Source organism: Hydra vulgaris, chromosome 15, assembly GCF_038396675.1.
Source record: "Hydra vulgaris chromosome 15, alternate assembly HydraT2T_AEP".
Taxonomy (NCBI): Eukaryota; Metazoa; Cnidaria; class Hydrozoa; order Anthoathecata; family Hydridae; genus Hydra; species Hydra vulgaris.
The window spans coordinates 20,805,131-20,828,701 of record NC_088934.1 but is presented as its reverse complement, the minus strand read 5'-3'; the positions used below and the strand labels follow the sequence as shown (position 1 = coordinate 20,828,701).

The 23,571-nt window shown below is 26.8% G+C and overlaps 1 protein-coding gene across 1 annotated transcript; it reads left to right on the top strand.

Moving 5' to 3' along the window:
- The first annotated feature begins 593 nt into the window (after positions 1 to 593).
- LOC136072118 (derlin-1-like) lies at positions 594 to 23,181 on the top strand. Its single transcript, XM_065820515.1, has 8 exons — positions 594 to 788; positions 8,671 to 8,782; positions 15,714 to 15,778; positions 18,079 to 18,105; positions 21,943 to 22,038; positions 22,150 to 22,202; positions 22,330 to 22,440; positions 22,956 to 23,181. Exons 1-8 carry the CDS (start codon positions 630 to 632, stop codon positions 23,089 to 23,091), a joined length of 759 nt encoding a protein of 252 aa, XP_065676587.1. The 5' UTR covers positions 594 to 629; the 3' UTR covers positions 23,092 to 23,181.
- The last annotated feature ends 390 nt before the right edge of the window (positions 23,182 to 23,571 follow it).

Here is a 23,571-nt window from a genome sequence, read left to right as displayed (position 1 = left end):
TTAGCCAAGAGATCATTTTCAGCATTAAAGAGGGTGAAGTCTTAATTGAGGTTGGGAATAACTGATGATTGTCTTAGTAGGTTCGCAATTCTGTATATTGAATCTGCACTTACCATAGAATAAACTTTAATGACATTATAAATACATTTGCAAAACAAAACCTACATAGAGAGTTATATATATATATATATATTTAATGTTTCGTGAGTTTAACTTTATATATATGTTTGTACTGAAAATGTTTTTGTTTTTTTAATAATCACTCCATATCAAAGTATACAGCTACTTGTCAAAAGAGGGCGCTTAAAGGATTAGTGCCCCACGCCAAAAATATAAATACGTCTCTGTGAGGAGTACCAAAATTTTTACAAGTTATTATACTAAACATATTATTTTCAAGGCTTTATTTTTGAGATGAGACAACCTGAAAAAATCATTTTGTATTTTTTTCTTTTTAAAAACATAATTGGTTAAAACGGGGATAGTTGACTGAACCGCGATTGTCAGAACACCTCTGATGTATTTTCCTCTGACCTGGATCAGAGGGAGATAATATTTAAATTTTATACGGATTTTCATTCCGTTTTTTTAACATAATTTTTACGAAAATTGTTTTAAAAATAATCAAAATGGCTGAAAATGATATTGGTGACTGGTTCAGATCAATTCCAATTGTAACAAGATGGTGGTTTTCCTCATCAATAGCATTTCCACTTCTCGGAAGATTTGGAATTTTGAAATTATACTATATGATTCTTGATTTTCATTTAGTTGTTTATAAATTTCAAGTGAGTAGTTTGATGTTTTAAAAGGTAATTTTAATAAAAAGTTTATTATAAAACTCATTATAATTTAAAGTAAGCACTTTTTTAAATTTATTTTATCTATTTAAAAAAATTCTCATAAGCAATAGTTTGAAAAATGTTTGAAAAACAAACTTTATGATGTTTGAGAGATCTTGTATGCATGAGTAAATGTATTTTTTAAATTATCTTTTTTTTTATGGAAAACATCCAATACTAATTTATTTATTTATATTTGTGTTTTGAATCATAATTGGTTTCTAAAACATGTTAAAAACATTTTGGCTTTTATATAGATTCTTACCCATGAGATCATGTGGTTCTGTTAGATGAATTTCTTAAGGCCTCTCTTACTTTTCTTTTAAATTTATTGTAAGATAAAGCAACTACTTATATTTTATCCCAGTTTAACGGTATATTCTGGTTCTGTTAAGATTGACTGAGTTAAAAACGGTTTTATAACCAATATTTCTTTATATTTTTCTTATTTCAGGACTTACACCAGGTATCTATAGCAACAAGATGATAGACTTTTTGTTTAAGGTTGAGAGAGATTTTTAAATGAGTAACTTTCCTTGATTGTAGTGGTCCTATAATAAAGTCTTAGGGTGAATTTGATTTTTAAAATTTAAATATTTTTTGATAAACAGAATTTCTGTGTATGTATGTGTGTGTGTGTGTATATATATATATCTATATATATATATATATATATATATATATATATATATATATATCTATATATATATATATATATATATATATATATATATATATATATATATATATATATACATACGTATATATATATATGTATATATATATAAATATATATATATTTATATATATATATATATATATATATATATATATATATATATATAGATCTATAGTTTGTTGTCTTTGGGAAGAGCAGAAGGAAAAAAGTGATTCTTACGCCAACACATACGTCACTTTTAATTACTTTTGACTTTCGTCCAACATTTTCGTGTTGGACAAAAGTAAAAACCATTAATTTAATTACAAATAAATCGTTTTTTAAAAAAACCACAAAAACGCAAATTTAATTGACCAGAATGTTTTTAATATAAACAATGTTTTTATTTTTATTTTTTTTAATAAAATGTTTTTATTTTTAATTTTTTTAATAAAATGTTTTTATTTTTATTTTTTTTACTGTAAATCATGCGCGGAGTGTTGCTACATCGACTATATTATAGCCTGACTCGCAAGGGAGTGCTGCTACATCGACTGACAAATAGCCTGACTCGCAAGGGAGTGCTGCTACATCGACTGATAAATAGCCTGACCCGCAAGGGAGTGCTGCTACATCTACTATCTTTTAGCCTGACCCGCAAGGGAGTGTTGCTACATCGACTGAGGGTTTGGTTGGGGCAGGCAGTCTCTCAATTAATAAAAAAAAATAATTGCGGTCTTGCATTTTAATATTTACTTTTTGTCAACAAAATATGAAAAAAACTTTCGGACAACATCTACGGGTTGTATATATATATATATATATATATATATATATATATATATATATATATATATATATATATATATATATATATATATATATATATATATATATATATTTATATATATATATATATATATATATATATATATATATATATATATATATATATATATATATATATATATATATATATATATATATAAAGAACCCTTAGATGTTGTCCGAAAGTTTTTTCCATATTTTGTTGACAAAAAGTAAAAATTAAAATGCAAGACCGCAATTATTTTTTTTTATTAATGATAGACTGCCTGCCCCAACCAAACCCTCAGTCGATGTAGCAGCACTCCCTTGCGGGTCAGGCTATTTGTCAGTCAATGTAGCAGCACTCCCTTGCGAGTCAGGCTATTTGTCAGTCGATGTAGCAGCACTCCCTTGCAAGTCAGGCTATTTGTCAGTCGATGTAGCAGCACTCCCTTGCGAGTCAGGCTATAAGATAGTCGATGTAGCAACACTCCACGCATGATTTACAGTAAAAAAATAAAAATAAAAACATTTTATTAAAAAAAATAAAAATAAAAACATTTTATTAAAAAAAATAAAAATAAAAACATTGTTTATGTTGTTAAAAACATTCAGAATGTTTTAAAAACATTCAGAATGTTTTTAAAAACATTCTGGTCAATTAAATTTGCATTTTTGTGGTTTTTTTATATAATGATTAATTTGTAATTAAATTAATGGTTTTGACTTTCGTCCAACACGAAAATGTTGGACGAAAGTCAAAAGTAATTAAAAGTGTCGTATGTGTTGGCGTAAGAATCACTTTTTTCCTTCCGCTCTTCATAAAGACAACAAACTATAGATCTATATATATATATATATATATATATATATATATATAATATATATATATATATATATATATATATATATATATATATATATATATATATATATATATATATATATATATATATATATATATATTAGAAACACTTATCTAATGTTTTCTTTCTTCTACACAGTGATTCTCCATCAGTAGATTCATCAGGAAGAACCTACTGATGGAGAATCACCATGTAGAAGAAAGAAAAAATTAGACAAGTGTTTTTACTAATTTATTATTGCTCTGTTCTTTAAGGACATTGAGCTATCTCTTTGTAGAATACACTAACATAATTTATATATATATATATATATATATATATATATATATATATATATATATATATATATATATATATATATATATATATATATATATATATATATATATACAAACACACTCATGTATTAAGTTGTTTTAACTATTGGGTTACCATTAAAATAACTTTTTTTTTAAATGTCTGCTCTCACCCTCTAAATGCGTTCTATATAATCAACTGGAATTAAAAAAATTTTTAGGGGTAGCTCAAGATCCTTAATCCCAGGTCCCAATAATTATTAATAAAAAGATTTTCTAAAATATTTCATGTTGGGTCTCAAAAATTAAGCAAATTTATTTAAAATTTCAAAAATAGTAATTATTTTAGAAAAAAACATCAAAAATTATATACAAGTTCTATACTAGAAACTATATATCAGCTTTTGTTTAACACACTTAAAACTTAATCATAATTTAGTCTCATAATTAGGCAATACTTTAAAACAGTGTTTTGCCACAATCACAGGTTTTTTTTTGTTAGTTTTGCTATTTAAAAAGTTTGTAATTCAACAGTAAACATAAAAAATTGTTGTAATATTTTGTAAGAATGAAGGTAATTTGTAGTTCATTAAAGGGACAAGATTTGAATCTTTTTTATCTATTGTTATTAGGAATAAAAATAATACACACTTTATATCTTAATTGATATTCTTGTATTGGTTGTTTTTTTTTGTTGTGATTTGTTGTGGGAAAAAATGTCTCCTCAGGCTTTTTTAAGCCTTTTTTTTTCGAAGATGTTTATTTTTTTTAATTATTTTTTTTAAAATTATAAAAGATATTACTCTGCTGCTGAAGTTGCAAATATTATTTTAGAGGATATACCTATTGAAAATAGCAATGATCTAGAATCATCAGTTACAGAGAATAATGATTTTGTTTTGGTAGAACAACTTCAATAATATTATTAATAACGTAGTATTACCAGATAGTTCTAGTAATTCATATGATTTTGTGTCTAACATAGAAGATTTTATTGCGGATCATGACAGGAAGTAGAGGAATAAATAAAAAAAGATGTTTGATTAGTGTATATGATAGAATATGAATAACTAGCAATTGTAGAATAAGTTGATATGCGCTACTCTATATATAATAACATTTTTCAAGGTAATAATAATTTTAAATGCCTTTTTTTTATGTATAAATCCTGTAAATATTCATTTTGCTGCATTTAAAAACCCAGTTGACTATTTTTTGACTAATACTCTGATGATAGAATTATGGAATATTTAAATAAAAACTGAGTTTATGTTTAGAGACTTTTTTATGGATTTATCTCTTTATTTATTTTTTGAATAAATCTTTATACCATATTTCAAAGGAGTAAAGATGCCCTCGTTATCAAGTATAATATATATATATATATATATATATATATATATATATATATATATATATATATATATATATATATATATATATATATTATATATATATATATATATATATATATATATATATATATATAAAATCATTAAAAACAGAAAACAAAATAAAGCAAAAAAAAATTATGGAATCTATCAACCAGAATAACTTGTATATTTATTAATTACAAAAAAAAGTCCAGTTTCTAAAAAAGATGGAATCAATATGATAATGGGGTATCTCAAGCTTACTTCCTGGAGAAACTACCGGAGTAATGACAACAACTTGACAGTGTCATTTGTTTCTGATATCATATATTACATAAAAGGTTTATTCAACTACTTTCTAGTGTACATTTAAACAACAATAATGCAATACCAGCTGACAATACTAATAGATTATTAGGTTTATTAACATAAATGACAGTACTGTTGAATTATTAACGTTATCACGTTATCTTACTATTGATGGGAGAATGATACTTTTTAAGGGTTGGAGCTCTTTAAAATAAAAAAACTCTAATAAACCAATTAAAAGGGGCTGTAAACTAGAGATGTGCTATGTTTGGAGCATCTCTAGTTTACACACAACTTGTCCCAGTTTTCCATGTGCCAGGCAGGCACCCAGCTCTATATATTCTGAGTACTCAGAAAAACCAGCAGAATAATCCTAGCCAGATACCCAGCACTTTTATAATCTGGGTACCCAGGAAAAGCTGCTAAGTACCTGCAGGGTACTCAGTCTGAGCTGGGTACTCATTGTGTCTTTATTCTGGTACCCAATATATATATGTGCTAGCTTGAGTTATACTGACAGTTTTTCTGAATACTTGGAATATATAGATGCAGCAGATCAGATGCAGAAAATGCTGGAATTCTGGGCCCAACCTGGATACCAGGCACATCTCTAATAAAAGTTTTAATCAAGGGTTAATATTGATGAATATCTGTTTAAATTGATTAATTTATTTATCATATGACTAAGTCTTAAAAAGGACAGTATAAGTTTAGATTACCAACTACATAACGTCAGTTACTTTAATGGAGTATTTTTTTTCACATGTTATGTGCTGTGTAACTTTGCATAACAATAGAAAGTACCTGCTTAATAATCTTTGTAAAGAAGGGATACTTTGGCTTCAGAGTTTCTAAAGATAACATTGGTTTTTAAATAGATTGATAATAGGCTATTGAATATGACATCTAAATTTATTTGCACTGGGTGTTGATAAAGCTGATATGCTTTGTTCTCTTTACAGTACCTCCAGGAAATCTTTAAAGTGGTGGCACCACATTCTTTTTGGCCTGATTGATAAGACTGTTTCCAATGTTAATTTGTCTACTAGAAATTAAAAGATAATGATAACAGTTTGGTTAATTTTTGAAGTTGACACAATCAATGGTAACAATAGGTAAACCACCAAAATGTCGGAAACCATTTTTATCAAATCAATCAAGCCAATTGTCTGTTAATAAAAGACAAAACCCAATATTTCTTTTTCATTATCAATTCGGAAGAAAAATCTTGGCATCCAGTGACCAGAGCATACTTCTAGTCCAATATAGAGTTACTTCAATTTAGCCTGTTGAAAAATTTATGCCTTTTATTTTCTTGTCAAGACATGTATCATTCATTGTAGCTTTCATGGCAATGGAAACAAGTCAAGGGCAAGTTTGTGATTTAATACTTAAAGCACCTATAACATAAATATTCTTAACAAAATTTTTAAATTGCAAATGGTTGTTATACTTTAAGCCTTAAAGGCTTATGGGAGCTATAAGCCTTAAAGGCTTATGGGAGTAACCAAGTGATCCTGCCAAAAGTATATGTTAAAACATCCATCTTCTCTTCATGTCTAAATTATATATGATGAATTCCATCGTGACGGAATCACCGATTTGAGCTTATTTTCCACATTTATGTTATAAAAATATAAAAACTATAATGTGCATATTGTTATTCTATATGATATATGTGTTTGTCACACATTGGCCTGAAATACTTCTTATACCAAAAAACTATAAATACATAATAAGCATATAATATACCAATTTATGGACATAAATTGGTGATTCGGTCACGCATATTATTATATTAATATTATATGATTATTATGTATTTATAGTTATTTGGTATTAGAAGTATTTCAGGCCAATGTGTGACAAACACATATATCATATAGAATAACAGTATGCACATTACAGTTTTTTTATTTTTATAACATAAATGTGGAAAATAAGCTCAAATCAGTGATTCCGTCACGATGGAATTCATCATATACTTATAAACAACTGATTTTTAAAAAGTGTAAGCTTTTTTTACTTGCACTTTATGGTTGAGAACCACATTAGCAGTTTGTAAATATCATGAGTTCGAATATTATGTTTTGCAGATGCTTTCCAATAATTTTTTAAAAAACAATGCATAAAATATTTTTAATTAAGTTTATTTTCTATTTATTATTGAGAAGCGGCTGCGGAACATGATATGTTATGCTTGTTAACAAGGAGAAAGAATAATTTTATAATTGACTTGTGCATAAAATTTAAAACAAAAACATTTCAAAGTAAAAAAAAGTCTGTATTAAATAAAAAAATGTATTTTTTATTTTTTAATACAGAATCTCGGTTTAAAGTGAGGGTTTGCACCTCCTGGGTTTCTAGAACCCTAAAAAATTGAGTTTCTAAAAAAGTGTTATATATTGTCGAAAAAAAAGAGTTTTGGAACCCATGGGTTCCAGAACCTCACAAAATAGGGGTTCTGAGAAAAGGTTTTCAGAACCCTTCTATTCAAAAATGGTTTAAGAACTCTTTTTGGGTTTTGGTTTCTAGAACTCCTCAATTTCAAGGCACTAAGGGGTTCAGGTTCATAACCCTTTTAGAATTCTAATCCCTGTAAAATCGTAATTTTACAGGGATTAGAACTAAAATTTTTCTTTAATTTATTAAAGAAAAATTTTTTTTCTTATGATCTGCCAATTCATTAAGTAAAACATAAGTCTCTCCGTCAAAGATTAAATAATATGCAAATAAAAACAAGCAAAAAAAAAACTTTTTTCAATTTTAAAAAAGGAAGTGTTTTTGTTTAAGTAAATTCTTTTCACAAATGTATTTAAATTTTTTATTTTTTTCATTAGCGTTCAATAGCGTGTAAGGCTCATTTGACATTTATTTATGAACATAAATTGTATTTATAAATATCTTGTTGGTACAAATAAAAATTCTATTACATGGACATTATTTGTTTGCGTGTACAAATAATGACTTCTAAAAAATAAATAAACAAGTTGTGATAAATAAACAAAGATTATGTAAGATTTTTTAGAAGATTAAGTATAAGATTTTTTGATAAATGAATTATAAGGAAATATAATCTTTATCAAATACCAAATTTAGATTTCATTAGTAATTGTTATTATATTAGTTTAAATGATTTTAAAAGCAGTTTAAAATTAAATTTAATTTCTAAACGGTACTTTAAAATACGCTAAAGGCACTATTTAAATTTTAACAATGTAAATATCAAACCTGTGTTACATTTATTTCCAAGTTACACTTATTAGCTTTGAGTGTTTTCGTTACACAATAAATGACCCTAACTTAAATTTTGTATATGAAAATTTGTCTCTAAAAAAAACTATTGATTTTAGCTTATTGGTTTAAATTTAATCTGATGTCAGACCCATGACTTATTCAAATTGGTTTATTAATATTTTCAGTTAAATTAAGTTGTTAAAAAATGAAAAAGAAATTTAAATTTTTAATTTTTATTTTTTCTATATTTATTTTGTTTGATCACAATTTTTTTTCTTTTAGATCTGGAGGTTGTTTACATCTTTTGTTTATTTGCCTTTGAGTCCACAAAATGGTTTTCATTACCTAATAAATCTATATTTTTTATACAATTATTCTACTAGACTAGAAACAGGTATTTGTAATGAATGTAGTATCATATGTATGTGTGTGGATGTGATTATTATCTAAAAGATATTGTTTTTGTTAATAAGTTAATTAGTTTTTAAAAAATAGGGTAGGATAGTGTACTTTGTTTTATATTTAAACTTATAACATACAAACAAAAAAACATAAACTGTTCAACTTTTCTTTTTTTTTTTTTTTTTTTTTTGGGGGGGGGGGGGGGGGTGATTTTGGATTGGAGCCAAGATCAGGTTTGATAAAACAGGTTCTATTTTGTGTCTTAAAAGAGGACTCCACTTCTATTCTGTATTTTAAAACAATTTGCTCTATCAGCTTTAGTTAAAATAGAGCATCAAATTACCTTTTTGCTGTCAAAAAGGGTTTGTGTGTGAGGATATGTAGAAAATTTCTTACAAAAATTCAAGTTTCCGATAGTTGTTCTTTCATTTCAAGCAAAAGCTCATCAGACTTCTCAATTTCCTATTTGTACATCTCGATCATTGTTTTATTACTGTTGTTAGTTCATGTTTCAAATGTATTGCTATTTTTTAAAAACATGCGCACCATTGACTGTTTTTTATATTGTTTACAATATATATTCTAGATATTTTGAAAAATCTTTTTAATAGTTTATTATTTATTAGTGATGAACAAAAATACACTTATCAGTTACCATTAAATATATATATTCAACTATAAATATATATATCAGTATATATTCATAGTTATATAGATTAAGAAGTGTAAGACTATTATTCTAAAAAAAATTAACTAAAAAAGTTTTAGGATTTAAACTTAAAAATTCCCGGGCAGAGGGGGGAGGGTAATTTTCACCAAACCCCTGCCCCCTCTACTTTCCTAGATAGACTGGATGCACTGAATAAAAAAAAAAAAGATAATTTCCTTCCCTTACTAGGTACTCAGGATCTGCCCTTGGATGTATGTCATACTTAATAATTTTAGCTATTGTTAATTTTTATAAATCTTTATGTGCATAAAAAAACAAACACAAGTTTATTTTTAAATTTTTTCAAAATTTAAGCATAAAAGCATTGTTGTAAAAAAAAGAAACATACAGTGCTTTCACAAAAAAAAAGGAATATACAGTAGGGTGTGTTGATTTTCAATTTTTTTTTGAAATTTGATGATGGCTAGTATTTTTTTTTTTTTGTAAATCAGTATGCAAAACATGAAAATATATTTTATTTGGAAAAAAAATCTTTTAAGCTACTTTTTTTCACTCTTAAACTTTATTGGACTAGTTTTTATTCTTGAAACTGAAGTTTGCCGTAATCTCCGAAAAAGATCGCATTTATTTACCTAACCATGAAGTAACCTAAGATTTAACTTTGTTTGCAAAATCCTGCATTTCAAAATTTAGTTTAACAAACAACATGTAAACAACAATTTTGTTTTAAATACACACTCTCCTTTTCGCAATGTTTGTATTATTTTTAGATTATGTAGGAATGATGAACTGTGTGTCTTACATTTTATTTATAAAGCATTATAAATTGTAGATTTTTTGTTTGTTATTAAATTTTAATACCTTTCAAAAACTTGTGTGTGTGTGTGTGTGTGTGTGTGTGTGTGTGTGTGTGTGTGTGTGTGTGTGTGTGTGTGTGTGTGTGTGTGTGTGTGTGTGTGTGCGTGTGTGAAAATATATATATATATATATAAACTTTTATTTCTAAAAATTGTTTATGTACATATTTATTTATATAATAAAAGTTTATATAAATAAAATTAATTTATTTTACAGAGAGATAGCTCAATGTTTTTAAAAAGTATTACTGTATTAGTAAAACGCCTCCATCTTATTTTTTTATTTGTAGAGAAAGTAAAGTATTTTTAAAGCATAAATTTTTTGAATCTTTTAATATATATATATATATACATATATATATATATATATATATATATATATATATATATATATATATATATATATATATATATATATTATTTTAAAACATCAAGAAATACAGTTTCTCTCAATACAAATAATATTATTATATACTTATATAATAATATTATTTGTATTGAGAGAAACTGTATTTCTTGATGTTTTAAAATAATATATAATATACTCTCATACAAGATGTCATCTTTCAAATATATATATATATATATATATATATATATATATATATATATATATATATATATATATATATATATATATATATATATATAAATATATATATGTCATATACCACCAAAACCAGAAATAAATCAGCTTGTCAACTTAGTAATTTGATTGGAAAGAGTTCAGAGTTTCTTCCATCAGAACTCCCAACTTCCAGAGATATTCTCAAGTATGGCCTATATTTAAGGGAGATTAGTGAAAAAAAATTACAGAAACTATACTGTAGATCCGCTTGTAAAAGATATTATCCCAGGAATTTTGTTACAGTGGAAAAAAGCTAATTCTCAATTTATAAATCCAGTTTTTAATTCTGAAAGAAGACTCAAATGTAAAGTAAAAGATTTGTGGTTATTGGCTGGTAAAGTTAGTAATGGCAATGTAGCCTCACCAATTAGAAATAGATTTATGGAAAAACTTGATAAACTTTTTGATTTGTTTACATGCAATTGTAAAATACTTTTTTGCTTAGAGAATAATTGTGAAGAAAACTGTGACAGAAAAGCTCACATTGTATGTACTTGTAAAAGAGAAAAAAAAATTCAATGGGTTAAAAAAAAACTTAATAAAAAACTTGTATGGATTGTATGTGATCTGCACACTGGGGAACTAGGGTTAAGAAGTCTTATTAAGTTTCTTGATGGTCCTACTAAAGCCAGCAATCATTGGTCAGGACCGCTGGGTAAAATGTTGAATGATGCTACCAACCTTGAAATTAACCCAGAATTTTTAAAAGTGTGTGAAAACTCTCCACTTATCTACGTTAGTCCTGACATTATCAAAGATCTAAGCACTGATCAGAGCTATGCGTACCAAATTGTGGCATCTATTAAAACCAGAGTTCTGATTAAGAGACTTGCATTACTAGAAATCGGTCCTGTTTGTCATAGTAGATGGCTAACTACTGCTTTAAGGTTTTGCAGAATCTGGGTATCTAAACATGGGTTAACAGGTGACCTTTTAAATAGGTTGAAAATGATTGTTGAGTACATAGTAGGTGTCTATATTCCCAACTGGTTTAGCATTAAAGTAAATTGGTGCTGGGTGGAAGGACCAATAAACTTACTTAAACATATTCAATTACTAAAAAATCAAACTCAGGAGGTAATTGACATTGTTTTACCCACTGTCAAACAATCAGCATGGTATGCTCAACCCGAATCAGTTTTGCAAAGTATGCTCTGTAGTCAAATTGAAGATGAGCGAAAAGAAGCAGTTGATAAAATAGTTAAAATAAGAGGAGCAGGGAATGAGGCACTTCAATTTGGAGATGCCATGATTATGGAAGCAACCTGTTTGTCTGAACTTATAGACTGGAATGATATTACTGAACCACCTCTAACATGTCATTTATCAACTGAAGCAGTTAAAGAATTTATCAACACTCCAATGAAAGTAACATTGTGGCCTTCCCATACACAATCTGTTGAAAGATGTGTAAAAATGACATCTGAAAGTGCTTGCCATGTCTTTGGTCAGGCCAGAAGAAATACTTACATTCAAGGTCAAATTGCTAGCAGAGAATTAATGTCCAATAATTCTAGTAAGAAAGACATGGTAAACCTCATTAAAAAAAATTAGTTGCAAACTATTATTTAATCATCTTTAGTTAGATAACTATTTTTATTGGACTTGTTTTTTTATGAAGTAAATATAAACATATGAGTGTATAAAAAATTTGATGTACTAATTTTTACTTTAAAATCTAAACTCTTTCTAATTAAGATGATGAGCTGATATACATTTAGTTTTTGGTATTACAAATGTGTATAATACATATATATATATATATATATATATATATATATATATATATATAGAGAGAGAGAGAGAGAGAGAGAGAGAGAGAGAGAGAGAGAGAGAGAGAGAGAGAGAGAGAGAGAGAGAGAGAGAGAGAGAGAGAGAGAGAGAGAGATGCAAAAAAAACGTGTTTTTTTGGGGAGTTTTTGGAGTTTTTTTGGTTTTTACAGATCCTTTTAGTGTTTTTTTTTTACTTACTTTTAACTTTTTTTAAATGTTTCCAACTTATCTAAAATGTTTCTATTTAGTTTTGTTTGAGTATTTTAGATTCTATATTAGATTATATTAAAATTAATTTATTAAAGCGTAAACAGAGTTCACAAAAGAGTTAAATTAATGATTTTTTTATTGCTAAAATGGTTAATAAACTATTTGTTCTTTTCAAAATTTGAATTCAAAAACTGATAAGAAACAATTCTATTTTAAGTTTTTTTAATCTAAAATTAAGAATTGGTTATTGTGTTGCACAGATATCCATTGCTTCAAGTTTGAAATTTTGCGATACAAACACTAATTTTGCTGCTCTTTCATTTGTTAATCTGTTTCTTTTGGCACTGTGAATATTTGCATAACTGCTAAAACTTCTTTCGCAAGCAGCACTTGTAGCAGAAAGCTGAAGAAATGAGATTGGGACATGACTGTGTCATCATTTAAAAATTTGATTTTGACTTTAACTGGACATTTTCTACATTTCTTAATATGCAAGGCCATTCGTATTTCACTTTTCGACATAACATCATTGCAAAAAGAACATTGAACTCTTTCTGCTTTGATCACCTGGCTTGCTGGCTTAAATAAAATGACACAGATCTTTTCTTTCTACCCCCAGTGAGCCCACAGACTACTCTATTATTACTACTCATTAGTATGTTCTAATCAAACAACTAAATGATGTGGCTATTTTGATTAGAAAACTGTTTAATTAATGCTTACAATTCCTTATAATGGCTATAAAATAATTTCATAATTCAGTAATATTATTAAAAAACTACTAATAATAATTGTATCACTGAAAATTTACTTTACTAAAAATTATGATAAACTGGTACATTAAGTATTTTCAAAACAACAATATATCATCATTAATAATCTTATGTTTCAAAACAATTAACATAAAGGTATAAAATTAAAAAATAAAAATACTACAACACACTTATGCAATATTATTTATAACATGATTGAAAATACTATTTCTGCTTTCTGAAATTAAATGTTGACAAATTTAATTTATTTGCAATTGCAGAAATAAAACTAAAAAACAAAAAGCATAAAATAAAATAGCAAAATTTAAAAAAAAATTAAAACTATGCAAAACTTATACAATACATATAAATTCTGCATTGCAGTGTTACTTCATTTATAAATTAAAAACTATTTATAAATTATAAAGTTCTCATTCATTCTACAAATTACAATAATTAGTTTTCATTCATTCTTTTGAAAAATTTGTTTTTAACGTTAAGGAAAAATAGTTTTGAACTCAAAAAACATATCTACATAAAAAAAAAAAAAGACCCTTTACTTATGATGTCTTTGTATTTTATAAAAAAAATGTTTCTTTAAATAATTTTTTTAATTTTATTTTAGCTTAATATAAGTAAGTTATTGAAGAAAAATTATTAAAGTTATTTGATGAACATTTGAAGAACTTGTAAAACAAGACAGATAAATGGTATGTTAAATAGGAGAATGACAAAGTCTTTTAATAAATATCTCCTAAAAACACACTGTTGAGGTGATATTTATTTAAATGTTAAAGTTCAAGGTGTTAAAGTAGTTAGTTAAAAAAATTCACAAAAAAAAAGGGGGGGGGGGATCTGCTACTTAAAGAACTTTAGGCAATTCTAATAAAATCATATGTTAAATAAAAGAATGAAAACTCTCCTTTAATAAATAACACCTAAAAACAAATTTTTAAAATTATTTCAGTGTTTAAAATAAGAAAAAGAGTAATTAAAAAAAAAACACCAAAAAAACCAAAAAACGAAGCAGTTTATTTTTTTGGCAAAAAAAACGGGTTTTTTTTGCAAAAAAACAAGAACCAAAAAAACGACTCACATCTCTAATCATAAGTAATTTTATGCAACATTTTATGGGAAATTGTCAAACTAACATATAACATAGAACGGAATCTCAAATAAAAAGTTTGTGTGCCAATTTTTTTACTTTTCTTTTGTGGTATGTTTTTTGTATTTCTTTGAAAAAAGTAAATTATTAAAAAAAGTAACTATATATGAACTTGTTAGTTGTAGAGAAATAATTGTCCGGTTGTTCAAAAAAAAAGTCTTTAGGAAATATGGATGAGATTTTACAATGTTTTAAAAAAGAAAATGTAATCAATTTTTTACTGTGTCTATTTTTTTTGAAAGCACTGTATAAATTTTTTGTCCTGTATTTATACAATGCACTGTATATATTTTGTGTCCCGTGTTTATAAATTAAAAAAAAAAAATTCTACTTTTTTTCTTGTTGATTTCAGTGGATAAAAAAAATATTACTTACATTAAAACAAATATATATGTATACATAAAACAATATTTAAAATGAATAAGTATAATATGATACAGAGTGTAAGACAACGGAAAAATAATGCTTTTGTGCAAACATAATTTATGTAGTGGTGGTAATAAACTTCTCCTCAATGGTTGTTATAAAATTCTACTAAAAAAAGATAGAGATAATTTTTTTTTTGTCCTATATATATGCATATGAATTTAAAAAAAAAAAATTTTTCTGAATAACTCTGTTTTTTTCTGTTGATCTGTTTTAAAAATAAACCTTAAACACTTTATAAGTAGTTGCAAATGGTCAATAGCTGTGAAGGCTTGTCAAAAAATTTTTATGGGTTTGTCAATAATGTTCATTTATTGCAGTAATGTCAGTTATGTCTATAATTTTAATGTTGCAATAATTGTAATAGGATTGCATTTGTAATGTTGTTGTTTTAAGTCTTATGCTTTTTTTATATAAAAAATGGATTATGCTTTTGATTTAGGGCTATATGATGGAAAACCAGCAGATTACCTTTTCATGTTGGTTTTTAATAGCATTGCTTTAATTGTATCTTTTCAATAAAAATGATGATTATAATATAAATTAAATATGCAGGTATATACTATATGTATATATAAAATAATTCATAAATATATATATAATAAATAAATATAAGTATATACTATAAGGGTTGTCCACAAATTACGTCACACAATTTTTGACCATTTAAGACAATTTCCATATGAGTCGTCACCAAAGCACTAACGCCTCCGCCCCTCCCCCTTCCTCTAAACCATAATTTATGAATGAGCCCTAATAGTTTAATAGATTAAATTATAATCTAATAAATTGTTTATAAATTTAAATTTTAAAGAAAAATATTATTTTAATTTATATAAAATATATATTTTTACGTATATATTAGAGATGTCATGAATAGTGATTTTGCCTATTACCAAATACTTGGCTGGGCACTCAGCTGAAGCACCAAATATTCGGTTGCCAAATATTCGTGACACTTAGTTATTTTGCTAATATACTTAGTTTTTATACATCAAATTTTAACTATAGTTATGTATAAATGTTTTAACTATAGTTATGTATAAAAGCTGTTCAAAAAAATTACAAAAATAACCAGCACATGTATATCTCGTATTTCTGAGGTGATTTCAGAGTTTGCTATAGATATAGTAAAAACACCTCCAAATTTAAAAAAAAATATTTTCACAAAAATCTGAACTTAAAGCATGATTTTTAATGAATGAACTTTAATGGGAATGTTAGTTATACGGTTATCTTTTTTTACTGGAAGGCTGAATAAGTGCGAACTGGTAAATGCAGTTGAAAAACTGGCATAAGTACGAATTTAACATAAATCCAAATAAGCATATGTGCGCTGAAATAAGCAAAGATTGGCATTAGTGCAAACTAGCATAAGTGTGAATTGCCATAATTGCAAAGCAGTTGCAAAGATTGGCATAAGTATGAATTCTATGCCAATATTTTTAAATTCTTTTGGTTCACTTGTGCCAGTGTTTGCAAATTTTCTGGTGCACAGAGCCAGTTCACACATGGTAATTTATGCTTCACACGTATTCTTTTGGCGCTTATGCCAATTTGCGCTAATGCCAGTTTTTACAACTGCTTAACACTTATTACAGTTTGCACTTATGCCAACGTTTTCAAATTCTTTTGGCCAGTTATGGCAGTTCACACTTATGCCAGTTTTTGCAACTGCTTTGCACTTATGCCAGTATGCACTTATGTAAGTTAGCACTTATGCCAGTTCCTACTTATGTTGTTCGCACTTATTCCAGTTCGCACTTATGAAATTCGCACTTATTCATTTATTAAAGCATATTCCAAAACAAATTTTAATGGATTAGTTAAAACACAGCAAACAAAATAAAAACAAAAATTTTTATGCTCTAAGAAAGATTAATTCAGTAAAAGGTTAATCATTCTCAGTTATAGGCTGCTTGATAAGAATTAACCGATGTCTAGTAGCACTGGTGATAATTTATCTCCATTTCGTAAGAAAAAGAAATATAAATAATAGCGATCAAACCAATTTCTACAAAATTATGCGCACATATAAAGATATGGAATAGAAAAGTCAAATCGCAGATGAAATTAGTTTTTACATGAAACTGTTCGCTTAAATTATATAACAAATCCTTACAAGTTGTAGTCAGCAAACACAAAACATCATTCTAATAAAACTTGCTAAATTTTTCTTATTATTTGCAGGTGCAGTGCTTTTTTTTTTCTTTCAATCTTGTATTTGGTATTTGGCCAAATAGTTTGCAATATTTGGCCAAATACCAAATAGTAAAATAAAGTAGCAGATTGTTGAATAATCACCGAATATTTGTGACATCTCTAATATATATATATATATATGTATGTATGTATGTATATATATATATATATATATATATATATATATATATATATATATATATATATATATATATATATATATATATATATTGTGTTTGCAAATGAGAAAAATACAAAAATATCTTATTCAAAATACTTCTGTTGTCTATTGTAAGATTTTAAAGGCTAGACAATTTTTATTGTTTTAGTTTTTTTAATTTGATCAATTTACAAAAGAGAGCTATTTGACTTGGTTTGAATTGACATCGTATGCTTTCTGGAATTATATGTAAATTCAATTTTTTCAGGTAAAATCAGATGATTTAAGTTCGTATCATTTAAATTCATTAACACATACCAATATAAATATTGTGTAAAATTAATAATATAATAATATAAAGTATATACAATTTCTATAAATAGTATTTTTTATAATTTTAAAACGATTTTTGTTTATTTGCCTTTTTTTTTCTTAATAATATAAGCTTCTTGGATTTGCTTTGAATTTAATGGTAGGTTCTTAAGTTTAGTTGTTTTTATTTATTATGGTATTAAATAGTTTTTATTTAGTTTTTTATTTTAATATTATTTTTAGTTCTTTAAGTTTTTTCTTTAGAACAATTCGTGTCCACACAATTTATTTGTAATAGATTAGAAATATGTCTGTAATTAACTCAGTAGCTATGTTATTTTTTGAACAGAACATTTTGTACCAATGACCAGCTTACCCAATACTAACAAAGCCAATAAAGAGCCTATACCTAATGAGTCAATTTTATAATATAAGCCTACCTAAGTAAGCTTATATGCAAATGAAGTTTTGAAAATAGCTTCTAGTTTGGCCTACTAGTCTAATTTATTGAAAGACCTATGGTCTACCATACACTCCTTTTTTGTTTTAGAAATGATATTATAGTACTTTATTACAAGTTTGCTTACTAAATTGATCAACCAATTATTAGGTTTGATCAAAATAGAAAAATCTTAAATATTTTACTATTTGTATTTATCTTCAAGCTTCAAAAAGTAAAATTTTGTTAAGTTAAAAGAGGATTTCTATTTCTAGCTGTTACATATTAAATCAGGGTTAATAATTTTTATAATATTGTTGATATATTGATAATAAATGTCGCTGTAATTTTTTTATAGTTAATAGTAATTGTTCTTTTGTAGTCTGAAGAAGTTTTGGTCTGGGACTTTTTGAATTAAATTTTTTAATTTTTATTTTTACAAGGTTTAGTAGAATTTTTTTGTTGCTTTTTTTTGCTTTTATTGTTTAAATATATGGTCATTATAGATAATTAGGCAGACTTGTAATAAGAATGACTAAAGCAATCTTTATTGCTGCTGGTTGGTGGCTGTTGGGTTTATAAAAATCTATCATTAATCTATTTCAAAATATTCTTTTATTGATAAGTGTTATAAAGTAGGGTTTTTAGTTTCATTTCTGATCAAATTGATTCATATTCTTTATTCATCAGCCAATATTCTTGTAAAACTACAAAGCAAAAGTCATGACAAACAAAGCAATTACAAAGCAAAAGTTATGACAAACAAAGCAACTACAAAGCAAAACAAGGCTTTTGCGTAGAGGAACAAGTAGAGCATTTCACTATCAGGGACTGGTGCGGATCAAACTCGTAATTTTTTGAACTCTACCACTACTGTCACTTCTTAGGCAGACAGTTAACTTTATGACTTGTTTTCCTGACAACCCTCAACCCTCAGGCTATAACCTGACCGAAACTTTATTTTGTACTAATATACCTATATATTGTATATAAATGTATATATAGACCTATCATTGTACTTTTTAAGACTGCCTTAACGCTAGCAAGGTCTTTGAGTCTTTTATCAACAAATTTCTAACATCCCATTTTGGGTCTATTAACTTACTCTCTGACAACCAAAATGGTTCTCATTTTTCTTGCTCTACTGCTAACTTGCTAACTGCTGTGACTGAAAGGTTCTATTATGTATTAGATGGAGGCGGCGAGGCAACAACTATTGCTCTTAATATATCTAAAGCTTTTAATAAGTTTTAGCATGCTGGTCTTCTCCATAAACTTACTTCATATGGTGTATCTGTAAAAAAAAATTGAGATTATCGAATCATTTCTTTTTAATCGCTTTATTTAAATCATCAATGAAGGCCATCACTGTTCTTCATTTTTAGTAACTTCTGGGCTATCTAAAGGTACTATCCTTAGTCCTGTATTGACCCTTATATACATTTATGATCTTCCTGACATTCTTACAACGAAAGTGGCTCTATTTGCTGACAACTCAACTTTATACTGCTCTCTTGACAAAGTTTTTCATTTTTGATTGCTTAGAACAGGCAGCCAATCTTGAATCTGATCTCACTTCTGTTACAGCTTGGGGCTTGCAGTGGCTCCTGAATTTTAACTCCAACAAAGTTCAGTTATTGTAAACAACTATTGCAATACTGTCAATAGTCCTATATTAATAAATGGCAATCCTCATACTGAGTTCTCTTCTTTACATCTTCTTAGATTATCGTTCACTACTGACCCTTTCTTGGAAACCATTTATTTCTTGGAAACCATTTATTTCTTGGAAACCATTTATGCAATTGATTGCAAAGTTAGCATTTGCTAAGGTTGTTTACTTTGCAATTAATTGTATAAATTACTCCGACAAAACTCTCTTCCATTGTCATATTTTCCTGACTCATACGACCTCCAACCTTTCAAGTCTTCAATAAACTGCTTTAAGTTTATTCTTTGTTTTTGTGTAACTTCTAACTTAATAGTGGTTGCTTGCAGCCTTGTTGGGAATTAAAAATTTTAAAAAAAAAAAAAAAAAAAGCTTCGACATTCTTTTTTTAAAAAAATTTGTGATGGTCCTTGGGCAAATATCTTTTGTCTCCTTGCTAAATATTGTGCATCTTCATAATGTCCTGGGCTCAGGTAGACAAAAGCTTTTATTTCTTCTTGTTGGTTTTAAGTCAAATCTCACTCTTCGTAGTTTTCTGCTTTTTTTTTTTTTTTCAGTTGCAATTTTGAATCATAAGAATTTTTTAAATAATTTTCTCACTTATGAAGAAACGTGAATAACTCTCTTGTAAAGAAATGTAAACAACTCTCTTGTGAAAAAATGTGAACAACTCTCTTGTGAAGAAATCAAGGCAAAATTCATATGGTCTAACTCTAGAATACATTATTCTCACTAAATTTTGTATTTTATCTCATTTAGGTTTTTGAGACATTCAGGAAACTATTAACAGTTTCATCGACAAAGACAAGTTTAACATTTCGTCTCATATACATAGAACTTGTCTTATTATATTTACAAGGATGAGACCGAACTATTTGCAAGGAACTTTTTTAATTTTACTTTTGAATCTAATGACCACACTTTTCCTTTGATCACTGTGACCCAAATTTCTCTCGGATAATTAGATTTCCTTATTAGATATCCAAATCACCTTGGCTTCCATTTCTAAAGTTATTTCTCATTTAGACTTTTCTACAGTTTGTAATCCGGACAGCATTTTTGTCGCAGTCTTACAAGTGTGGTCTCTAGAACTTCTCTCTATTTTTTTTTTTTAGCTATTTCGAGTTACAATTATTCCAAAATAAACAAAAGTTTGAGCTTTTGAGTTTTTTAGACTGCTACCATTAAATATTTTTCTTATTAGAATTTTTTTTTTTTATATTTTCTGCATTCCTATAAAAGCAGTTTTTAACTTCAGAAAAAGACATTTTAGACCAGCCTAATAACTCCTGGCTATTTGGCTATTAAGGGCCGGGCTTGATAAAACAGACAAAGTATTATATGCTAGGGTCGCATTTTGTTACCTAAATATGTGTAGGTATACACTTATACCTGCGTATTGAGTTTAGGTGAGTACTAAAATACTCACTGGTTTTTCAAATATTGATTTTAATTTCGACAAAGAAAAGAAAGAAACAAAATTATTTTTGTTGTATCTCATGACTATCACACAAAGAACCCCACCTATTAGCATTTTAGTATGACATCATCTTCAAACAAACCTAATTTTACAATAAAATTGTTGTGGCATGCACACAATAAATATAAATTTAGAAAATAAACAAAATATTAACATAAAAATTTCTCACAAGGTGTAGCTAAAAGAGTACATTATTTGCTCATAGCATGTGCTGTAGAGTGTTTGATCATTGCACACTGCTGCATATCCTAATCCAGACAACTACTTTATTTGATTTTTAAAAATGGGAGATTTTTCTTGTGCGGAGTTTTATGAGCATTTTGAGAATGCAAAAAAAAAAAAGGAGCGTCGTTCATTGTTTTTATTGTACTTTTCTAAAGAGCTTTAAAAGTATCTCTTTTTTTTTTAGCTTTTGATGGATCCACTAATTTTAAGTGTTTTGTATATATGGTGCCAAATTAATAAAGATACAATTGTTTCGTTTTGGTTTGGAACACAATTTAAGGTTGATTTTTTTTTTCTACTTGAAAACTAAGTCTGGACGCAAAGGTTATAATTAAGTTGCCTGTATTATGATTCCAAATAATTTATAATTCCTTTTGTTTGATATATTTAGGCTATGTATTTGCCTTGGGTTTTGGCTGCATTTAATATGATTCTTGGTCAAGGGTAAAAAATTACAACTATTAAAATATAAAAAGTTACAACTAATAAAAACTATTATTGTATTCAATTTTTGCTATTTGAACTGATATTAATTTGATTTTACAATTTTGACCGATGCTTTTACACTCAGAGGTCTTATGGAAATCATTGGAATCTTTGTTGGACATTTGTATTTTTTTCTTATGTTTAAATACCCACAAGACTTTGGTGGAAGAAGATTAATCACAACACCCTCGATTTTGTAAGTAATATTATATTAAAAGCCATCTAGAAGCAAAATTGTCCAGTTTTTTTTTTTTAAATAAAGTAAACGTTAGACCAGTGACAGGTAATTGCGGCTCCGCATCCAATTATTACCTCCATTCTAAGCGTCAGTTAATTTAATAGACCTCAATTTTAAAGAACGATCGAACGAACGTGATATAAAAAGAATGTGTTTGTAAATATTTTATTAGCTCTGGCTATTTTAAATAATTATTTAACTTTAACTGTTAAATGAGAAATCAAAAGGTTTTTGTTTTGAACAAAAATAAGTTTGAATGCAGTATGAAAGCGTCGACACTAAACTTACACTTTAATAAGTTTTCTATATTTACTATCAATTATAATAATATTAAAAAAAAAGGTATATTTCTATGCTTACATCATTTTCTTATAATTGAATTCTAAGACAGACTTTGTGCAAATTTAAAATTTTTTTTTTTTTTTGTTGTTTTTTCACTGAAACTGTTTGTATTCGTCTTTTGTTTGTTTTAGTTACAAGTATTTGCCTAATCGAAGAGGTGGGGTTGCTGGGTTTGGACAAGCACCTGCTGCCCGTAGAAATGACGGTGGTGGTCGAGGTGGTGGTCCCGTGTTTCCAGGAGGTGGAAACCGATTAGGCGGAGAATAAATTAATCAAAATTGCTTTATTCAGAATGATTGTTTCAAAAACATTTTTACATCTTTGTATTAATGAGATTTGAAATTAATAATTTATTAATTTTGCTTTTTTTTTTTTTTTTTTTTTAAATTAATAATTTGACATTAACTTCATAATTTTTACCGTTCACAATTTATATTAATAATTTTAATTTAACTTATAAAACTTATATGAGAAGACCCCATGGTAAAAACGGCGTCGCGTATTTATTTTTAAGTTTGTCAATTTTGTCACTTTTTTAGATAGATTTCTTGATTTATTGTTGGCTAGAAGAAACAATGTAAACTGGTGTGATCCCTCGTGGGGATTGCCACCCGAACGAGTAAATTTTTTCAAACTTTAATACGTCATAATACTTATCAATGTCTGTTGTCAAATTTTGATCATTTTCTAACCATTCATATATCTATAAATTGTAGCTTTTGAGTAGCCTTTCATCTTGAAATAGTT